General features: G+C 34.2%; 1 protein-coding gene across 1 annotated transcript; it reads left to right on the forward strand.

Moving 5' to 3' along the window:
• The first annotated feature begins 2,432 nt into the window (after positions 1-2,432).
• On the forward strand, positions 2,433-5,353 carry LOC109236449. Its single transcript, XM_019402628.1, has 3 exons — positions 2,433-2,607; positions 4,395-5,021; positions 5,102-5,353. The coding sequence occupies exons 1-3, from the start codon at positions 2,535-2,537 to the stop codon at positions 5,137-5,139; spliced, it is 738 nt and encodes a 245-aa protein (XP_019258173.1). The 5' UTR covers positions 2,433-2,534; the 3' UTR covers positions 5,140-5,353.
• Positions 5,354-10,153: the final 4,800 nt, after the last annotated feature.

Here is a 10,153-nt window from a genome sequence, read left to right on the forward strand (position 1 = left end):
TTTATTAGTATTCACATTTTCTTTAATTGGAAGAAATCAAATGCCAATGGATAAGTGGAGTAGTCTTTGGCGATAGTAAGGATCAATAACCTTTAGCGAGTAGGAAATTATATTTAAATCTTTATAAATATGATCTTGATGTTTAAAATTTATAAATTGATTCATTCATCATTTAAACGTATAGACTCGAAAACTACAATTTATACGTTAGTTAAAGGGTGATCCGCACCTCTGTTTTAAAAGGCAAAATTGGGACTCGCTCGGGGCTCGCCTCGGGGCGGAGCATTCGTAAAACGCCCCTGGGCTTATGTGTGGGGCTTAGTTCCGTGAGACTTACGCCTCGGCCACCGGGGATTACGCCCCGGACACGCCCAACGCCCAGGGTACTGGGCTCGCCTAATAGAAGTTTATGCAATTGTATGTAACTAACCTTGTAAATCTTCTTAACAAATCGTTGACTATTCAAAATTACTTCTTTCTTAATCATAAATCATTAAGTTCAGAGTATTTTATGTCACAATTAAAATAAAAATTATTACACGTTATCCGCTAAGACTGTTATGATAGTAAATTTTAAATAAATCTTTCATTTCAAAAGTATTTATTTATTAGCTTTTGTTATGTCTTTACTATATAATAGTCCATAATTTTTTTAAATCATTTTCCTAAATATTTTTTTTACGTTTACGAGATACAATACTTATTAATTTAATATCTCAGTATTAGCTAGTAGCTATTTACAAATAATTAGTTATCATGATATTGTATGGTGAATTATGTGTCAGTTTATTACCTTGTTGAAACTTAACAATAGATGATGCTAAAGAATCATATTTAAATTGTGAATTATGTTTTTATATAAATTCTCTTTCGAATAGAAAGCATATTAAATAAAAGTAGTATTTTAAGTAAATTTCAAATTATAATATTGAAATTCTTTCAAGATTTATTACCCTTAAGAGATACATATAATATTTCATATCAGATACATTACTTTTGATGTTGGAGTTCTAACGACGTTGCAACTAACTTGCATATTATGATATACTTTTCGTATTATTCATAGTCAAATTATAATTCGTAAATATTTTAAATAGATTATTTGTTATAATTTTGTGATTTTGATGTAATTTTTATAATTATTTTTTATTTTATACTATCTTAAAATTTTTGAAATTAGTAAAATTTAAAGATTCGTGGGACTTACGCCCCATGTCTCAGGGCTTACGCCTCGCCTCGTCAGAGGTAAAACGCCTCGCCTCACGCCACCGCCTTTTAAAACATTGATCCGCACAAACCCAACCCAGTTTTGATGCAATTTTGTGAACCAAATAGGGCTGGCATAACTAGCATATTTGTAATTTTATTACTCCATCCTTTTCAAATTAGATGGGGCACTTTCCTTTTTAGTTTGTTCTAAAATAAATGATACACTTATAAATTTGGAGATAATTCAACTTTAAACTCTTCATTTTACCACTTTACCCTTAACGAGAAGTTTTTACACCCACACAAATGTCATGGCCCCACAAAACTTTTACCCCTTAAGCTTTAAGACCACAAGTTTCAAAAGTTTTCATTTCCTGAACTCCGTGCCGAGTCAAACTACCTCATCTAATTTGAAACAGAGGGAGTCTACTATCTTCGTTCACTTTTACTTGGCACGTTTTCACTGGATAGGGAGATGTGGAGGTCGAGTATTAGGGTTGTAGGTGATGAGGTAGTTTGAGTTTTTCCTTTCTTTGTACCATTGCGAGACCAATCTGGTAGGGTTTTTGTCTAAGATAGTTAGTGGCAATGTTGTGTCTTACTATTTCACGTTTCAGCACACGAACTATTTACTAGCTATCGCTTTTGCTTTGCATCTTTCTTCTGAATTTTATGTTGTTCCTGTTTTTCATATGATTTCTTTGCTGATACTAATATTGTCTCCTTTTGTCTTTTTATTTTCTTGAGCCGATGGTCTTTCGGAAACAGCCTCTCTAATCCTTCGGGGTAGGGGTAAGGTCTGCGTACACATTACCTCCCCCAGACCCCAGTAGTGGGATTTTACTGGGTTGTTATTGTTGTTGTTGATATCCATATTAATTGATCTATATTTTATTGGATTTGTGAAAATGATTTGAAATGAGTAATAAATACCGTGGGTATAACAGGGAAAAAAATTTGTCTTCTCTTGATATGCGTAAAGTGACAAGTAAAAATAAAAATTTATTTTTAGTATACATTCCAAGTAAAAGAACGGAACGGAGGGAGTATATAATTAGTAGTTAGGTTATGTAAAAATATAGAGCCTATAACTAGGGACTTATGTGAACTTTCCGTAATTCTAATATAGTAGATATTAGTAGTAACTAACTTTATTTGCAAGCTTTAGGGTTCAGCTGCGTGTCCATTTTCCCACTAATGTACAACCAGCGCATTTTAGCGTCCCGGTGAAGTTTATAACTGCTAGCTAGTCCTTCACCTTTTTGTTCACCTCTTAGAGCAGAGAGAGTAGTACTGAGATTGCTTGGCCATTTGAAAAACCAAAAATGTTGGGTCGTCGACTTCTTCCGATTCAAAGTCCGCCGCTTCCGATTCAAAATCCGCCGCTTCTGAATCAAGGTGTTTCTTTCTTTTTCTTTGTATACTGCATTTCATGATAAAAAAAAGTTGTTCTACATTAATGTTTTTCTCATGTCTCTCTAAATCTTAGTTTAGACTCAGCATTTGCTCTCATGATATTTGTGGTTTGTTTCTATATATATACCTTCTCTCATGCTCTTATTTCTTCTTCAAAGCATTTTTTTGAGTCTGCTTGCTTCAAGATGTGAAAGGGTTTTTAAAATGTTTTAATGGAGAAGTTTTAGTTTTCATTCTCCCTGTGCTGCTGCATTAAGGTTTTTTTTTTTTTTTTTTTTTTTGCTGTATTTAAGTATATTTTCTTTCACTGGTTTCATTAGGTCCTGCAATACGGAGGTTATGAATTGAAAACTCACATTCCTTATGGTTGGGTGACTTTTCTAGGTCATGCTTAAGCTGTTCGATTTACTGAGCGCCTTCTCCCATATTAGTCTATAGATATATCTTTGTGTTGATAGGTCATTTTGTAACATATCTGAACTGCTGATGTATCTTTGAATGTCTTGATATTTTGTTAAAATGGGTATGGTCATTTCCAGATTTATATGCATGCATTTGGGTGTAAAAGTATAAAATAAATCATATTCTGTAAATAAAAAAACCAAGAGTTTCAATTAGAGAGGAGGAAATCTACAGCAGGTAGGCAAAAAAAGAAAAAGTATTACAGTGCTACCTATGTTTTGATTGAGAGTAAGAGATGAGTTCTGGTGAAAGTTGGTTCATTAATGAATGAAAGTTAATTAAGTGAGAGAAACACTAAAAAGAGAGAGAAAAATGTCTGTAGCAGGAGTAAATGGAAGTATCAAAAACTTTCTATTTGAACTACACTTCAAAACTATAATGCGTCAAAGGAGAGAAATTAATGGAGTCTGAACTCTGAATGAATGTCGTTTTCAGTATGTTTATGGATGTTTACTGTACGTATGAATGGAACATGTTTTCCAATATTTGAATTTGTTGTATCAACAGTGTGGCTTTTTGAAAATTAAAATAGCACTTCCTAGTAGGATAAAGCTATGAGTAAAAAATTACATTTCATGGTTTGGGCATAAATATTTCATACTTATATATTTCGAATTACATTAGATAAATGTTCTTGGCTACCATGCAATAATATTTCAAAACTATATTGTATCAGGAAAAGTAATTGAGTCTGGATGCCTTTCTTTGTTACATATGCCCTGAGTTTGTGAGTGAAAGTTGTATTTGCCTTTGATAATTACTCATCTCCTTACATGAGCTGAGCTTGTTAACTGTCATCCATAGACGTGGCAATGACTATATATTGGGCCCCCGCCTAACTAGCAGATCTATGTAATTTGACATTAAGTAATTATTGAAATTAGGTACAAGTAAATGAAAATCCAACTATTAAGGAAGACACGTGTTAAGTGCTACTTATGTGCTTCAGTGGACACTTGTCCAAGGCTTGAGCTCATGTAATCCCAAACTATATATCATCTCTAAAATTGTGTCCACGATCATCTCGAAATCTGACTATTTTCCATTGTTGTTTGCTAAGTTGAGCTGAATATCTTATACTCGTTGCACTTGTACCACATCAGCACACTTGAGGCCATTAATCATGCATTTCTCTTTTGAATATGGGATACATGTCTCCTTTCTTATTTATGATTTGGCAGGATTAATTTATGAGTTGGTAACCTCTCTTTTCTGGTAGTAGATGGTTTCTGGTTTTGCTTATGAATTTTGTCTCATCTTCCTATGTTTTTATTCAATTCTCATTGATGCTATTTAATTATGTGTAGTTGATGGTCCACCTCCACCACCACCTTCTCCTCCACGTCCTCCTCTTAGGGCCCTGGCAGCAAATGTTACAGCTTTGATTCCTTTGGAAGAAGAAAGTACTAGACTTCAGTTGGATATAATGAAGCTAGAGAAACGAGCTGAAGACATTTTTAATGCATTCACTAATCATATCAGCTTTGTTCTATTGTTCACTGGAGGGGGGCTAATTTTTAACACGAGGCTTCCTTGTACAGCTATTGCTACATTCACCACACTGACACTTATTTCTTTCATTGTGGGGTTCCTTATGGCCTATAGGGTATTATGGATCAAAACTAAACGAATGCAACCTGCTATGGATACTTTGGATGGAAGAAAAAATGAGCTTGCCGATAGAGCAAACACCATTTGGACATCAGAGGATGCTCGGCAAACCGCATATGATCTGGGTCCTCTTAATGAGAGCACTAACCTCTTACACCCTCAAGAGTTGGCGGATACGGTAAAAATGCGGGCGAAAGTGATAATGGATTCTGCCGGTATAGCTGAGTTGAAAAAGTATAATTGCCAGTTGATATGGGCTATCTTAACATGTTTGGTAGTTCACGGGTCTGTCATCTGTGTCACTGCCTACTACTCATATGGCTGTAAGTGATGTTTGTGAGAAATTAAAGTTCCTTTTGAACTTGAATTCCATATGCTAACACTTTTTCCTATTTGTTCACAGATGCTAAGGAAGGGTGTAAATATCCTAAGGTTATATAGAATGTGGATGGAAGGAGGCTGACGTTTGAACAAGTGGCTTAGGCGACTGGTGTAGCTACTTTTAAACTCTACTACTTATTACTTTCAAGACAGTGCACTTTATTCGAATGTTTATTAAGCTATCCGTTTGGCATATTTTATATGTCAATATACCTTGGATAGAATTTGTTTTGCTTAATCTGACGATCGACATACTTTTGATATCATTTTAATATGAGAATGCATTTTAAGTCTTCACTCTTTTGTATAATCCTTGTCTGTCTCCCACTCCCTTCAACCCCCTCTGTCTCTTGCTCTGACTGACAACTTTCACATTCTAATATTGCAACGTTCAATACCTTGATATTGTTATCTTTTTAGTTGTTTTATTTTCTTTTATCAGGTTATGTAAATATAACTTTTTGTCGTAAGGTAGCTAAAAATGGAGTGAGGTAAAGGGATGTGGACAATTTCTAATCATCTAGAGATAATTTCTAGACCTTCCGTAACAATTGCTCCATCACACTAGCTCTCTAAATAATTTTACTAATTTGTTCTTACTAATATACTCTGTTTTTTAGTTGAATCTATAAATATCTTTCTAAAAATTCCATTAGTAAACAAAACCCAAATTAGTTGGCTTAAAAATAATCAAAAGTAACAGAATGATATATATTATAGATAGATATATAAAACTTCTTCTAATCGGGACACAACAAAACTTGTAAAGACGCCGGTGCGTTGCTTTTCTTTTGTTATTTTCATTTAAAAAGTACTTATTTATATTCTTGTTCCCTTTCCTTTTTATGGGTTTTCTGAAATTATGTCAATTTGTTCTCTTCAGCTTTTTTCAGTTTGCATGCCTAAACTTAATTTGCTTTCTTTATGGTCTTTTATATTAATTTTATAAAGAGAGCATTTTCTTGTTTTATTATTTTTAGCCAAATAAAAAGATTTAGCATAAATAATATAGTTTTATCCAAGTTTAATTACAAATTGTGTTCGATTTAGGACTTTATAAGCAACTAAAATTTTAATTATTAAATTTTTTCTTATTTGAATTAAGTAAGAAATAATAATATTAAGGAATTTGAAATAGATATTATTTTGGAGAAGTAAGATGTAATATCTCTCATTAAATAAAAGGGTAGTTAAGTAAACTTTTTTAAAAAAAACTAATAAAACAAAAACAAGGAATTGGGCTTTAACCCATTAACAACGTGTTAGGTCATCAGGAGAAAAAAAATAAAAGTTAAAAGAGATTTTNTATGAAAATAAGAGCTTCCGTTCGTAAAATTTGTGAAAAATGTCGACTAATTCGTAGGCGGGGACGAATTATAGTAATTTGTTCCAACCCGAGACATAAACAAAGACAGGGATAATCAGACTTGCCAGAAGAGCCGATGTACAAATAAAGAATCTGTTTTGACATGAAATGGATATATCCATATATCTCTGACTCATATTTACGAGATGATAAAATATGGCAAAAGCTATACCGAAAATTAGTTCGCGTAGGAATGGACGTATTGGTTCACGTAAGGGTGCACGTAGAATACCAAAGGGAGTTATTCATGTTCAAGCAAGTTTCAATAATACCATTGTCACTGTTACAGATGTACGGGGTCGAGTAGTTTCTTGGTCCTCCGCCGGTACTTCTGGATTCAAAGGTACGAGAAGAGGAACACCGTTTGCTGCTCAAACCGCAGCAGCAAACGCTATCCGTACAGTAGTGGATCAAGGTATGCAACGAGCAGAAGTCATGATAAAAGGTCCCGGTCTCGGAAGAGATGCAGCATTACGAGCTATTCGTCGAAGTGGTATACTATTAACTTTCGTACGGGATGTAACTCCTATGCCACATAATGGCTGTAGACCTCCGAAAAAAAGACGTGTGTAGAACTGAACATTGAAGAAATCTCAAGAGAAAGCATGCATATTTTCTGACTTGTTCCCGGTTTGAAACGGTTGTGGTTAAGTGTTATTACTCACTGAGCTAGCGACTCACTCCCCGCTATTTTTTTTTTACAGAGACACCAGTTTACGCGAGCGAGGATTTCGTTAATTAGAGTATACGAGTTGATAGTTCCTGGTGAGCCCCGCACTTGTTCGCGTGGGCGAAGAGTTTATTTATTTATTATCGTCTTTCCTTATGAACTCTTAGAGTTGCTCCATAATTATTTCATTTGTGTCNCAGATTTCATTCGAGATAGGCTAAGTTAAAGAATTAGTCTAAATTGGATCAAATATTATAGTTTTTCAAAAGTTTGGGTGAGCAGATAAGATGCTAAGTTAATTTTTCTGTTTGTACTCCTTTAACTCTTTTAAGAAGATATGGGGATGTAAACTCAATACTATTATTTCCTCCGTGTTCCAATATACTTAGAAAAGAAGTTTGAAGTAAAGTTTGAGAATAGAAAAGCGCATTCGTAAAAAGATGTTTATTTAGATGAATGAATTGTTGAATTGATGGGTGGTAACACTAGACTTATATCGATTTATAGATTTACACACAAGTTGAGCATTTGGATCGACAAGAAGTCGAGCTTTGGCTAGTTGTCTTCTAGAGGTGAGTAGTAATCTTACCACAATTTGTGTCTTCATAACCTGCATGGTTTATATACGATTTTGAAAATAAATGTGTTACCGACGCTTTGAAATTGCATGTGGGACAAGTCCTTTACTTGATATGGTACCGAACAGTTTATTTGAGATGTTTACCAGTTAATCTAAATGTTTTTACCGTTACTAGATATGTTTTACCATTACTTGAGATGTTATAGTTATTTGAATTATTTTCATTGTTACTAGACATGTTTTACTGTTACTTGAGACATGATTACCATTACCGAAATAAAATTACAAGATTTGATAAGAAACGATATGCCCTTTATTATTTTGAAAATGGTTTTGTACAAGTATTTACTGTTTACAAGAAAGAGTATAAATGGGAGGAGACTTTGAAGGATCCCGTAGCTAACGGCGGGTTCGTTAGACCTGGTGCACCTTGTATTTACAGATTACCGATTACAGTTATAACCCTCGCTAGTGGGAAGGTAGAACTAGCATACAGTTATAGTTTTTCCTCGAGTAGGGACCTACAGTTATATTTGACTCCTTTTACGAAGGGGTCCACAGAGTGACACAGATTATATGATCCTTTCTTGGAAACCTCCCAAACATAAAGATATGACATAGTGTTTACCGAGTTTGTTACCGATTTGTTAAATTGATTTCTGCTACAGGAAACATATGAATAGAATGATTATATTTACCATTTTGAGAGGGCATTTTATTTTTATGATAGTTTCTAATTATTATTATACATGCATATTTTCTGACTTGTTCCCGGTTTGAAACGGTTGTGGTTAAGTGTTATTACTCACTGAGCTAGCGACTCACTCCCCGCTATTTTTTTTACAGAGACACCAGTTTACGCGAGCGAGGATTTCGTTAATTAGAGTATACGAGTTGATAGTTCCTGGTGAGCCCCGCACTTGTTCGCGTGGGCGAAGAGTTTATTTATTTATTATCGTCTTTCCTTATGAACTCTTAGAGTTGCTCCATAATTATTTCATTTGTGTCATGAGTATTCATTCGTTATATTAGACTAGTTACTAGTATTACACTTCTTTCCGTATTTTTCGATGGGTTTAGTGTTATTATGTTGATAAGGTTGGTAATGTTGATGAAAACTCGTTTTTGGTTAGTTGATGAAGACTATAACTGATTTAGGTGAATAATGGTTGGTTGTTATTTGTTATGAGACAGAAAAACTTTTGGATAGTCCTAAAATAGGAGAAACTCTATCCGATTTTCTGTAAATTACCATGAGGCTTACTTGGGGGCACTTGCTCCTAAGCGCTGGTCATGATCCTAAATTGGGTCGTGACAAAGTTGGTATCAGAGCACTAGGTTATTCTTGTGACTAATGGAGCACACGTCGGTAGTAGAATCTCAATTATGGTTATGTAGCCGGCCATTCCCATAATCGTGATTCTGCGAGGGCGTGATAGGATGTGTCTTGTATTTCTTTCTTATTCCTCCGTACGTGTGTGGCGATTAGGACCAAATAACTGAATCTATCATTACTTATCCTATTTTTGTATAGCTCGGACCAATTACTCTATAATAGAATTTGGCTAGAGGTTCAAACTTTAAAGACGTCAAATTTTGCCAATGGACATGCAGCTATCTCCAAGCATAGAAATGCTACATATGTAGTATACAAGACTAGTGAAAGGTTTCTTATGCCATATGAGGTGCTTTCCGGTAAGATGCATAATAGAGTGCATTTTAGAAATTTATACTAGTCCACCACTACAGCGATAGAGGAGTGCTATCACAAAAAGGTACTTAACTCCATGAAAAAAAAATTGAGATCTTTATGGATATGCTAGATAGACATAAGAAGAATGAGCAACATAATAGTGCTCTAGAGTCATCATGTATGTAGAAGATTGTAGGGAACATAAAAGTATCCTTAATAAAGTTTCCGAAGTTGTAACTACCAAGTGTATTGTTTATGATAGTTCATATGATCCTTAAGGGTTTTTGATAAAATATTTATCACATTACGAGCTATAGGATATTACATGGAGCGGTCTATGGAACAAGCAACTTATAGACCAGAGAATATGTCGAATACATAAATTGATACCGTATTCTTAGGGATTCCAACAAGAGCAACACAAATAATTTGTGAATAATTTCACTAAATTATTTATGAATCGCTTCCTTCTTGACAAGTTTCTAATATGAACTTGCCTGCAAGATGGTTAAGAAATTAATTTAGACGATGGGTGTAATGATATATAGCACCTGAATTTCTCAACTGTATAGATAAGCAATATATTAAGTTTAGTGGCTTGCAGAAATATTGGTTAACCATTTTAATAAGGTAGTAACTACATATACGAAAACTTTGATCTATTCTGTGGTAGTTACACTTAGCAGAAAGATTAAAAAATATGGATATGGTAGGCGTGCTCGTAAGAGGACCGAGATTAGGAAATATTTCAGTACGGATTTTAAT

The sequence above is a fragment of the Nicotiana attenuata genome, unplaced genomic scaffold (assembly GCF_001879085.1).
Source record: "Nicotiana attenuata strain UT unplaced genomic scaffold, NIATTr2, whole genome shotgun sequence".
Lineage (NCBI taxonomy): Eukaryota > Viridiplantae > Streptophyta > Magnoliopsida > Solanales > Solanaceae > Nicotiana > Nicotiana attenuata.

What these genes read in the sequence shown, in the direction of transcription:
- LOC109236449 (XM_019402628.1), top strand. Translation starts at nt 2,535, where the DNA reads ATGTTGGGTCGTCGACTTCTTCCGATTCAAAGTCCGCCGCTTCCGATT. An exon ending in TCCGCCGCTTCTGAATCAAG is followed by an intron (nt 2,608 to 4,394) that starts GTGTTTCTTTCT and finishes AATTATGTGTAG; the next exon opens with TTGATGGTCCACCTCCACCA. An exon ending in TGCCTACTACTCATATGGCT is followed by an intron (nt 5,022 to 5,101) that starts GTAAGTGATGTT and finishes ATTTGTTCACAG; the next exon opens with ATGCTAAGGAAGGGTGTAAA.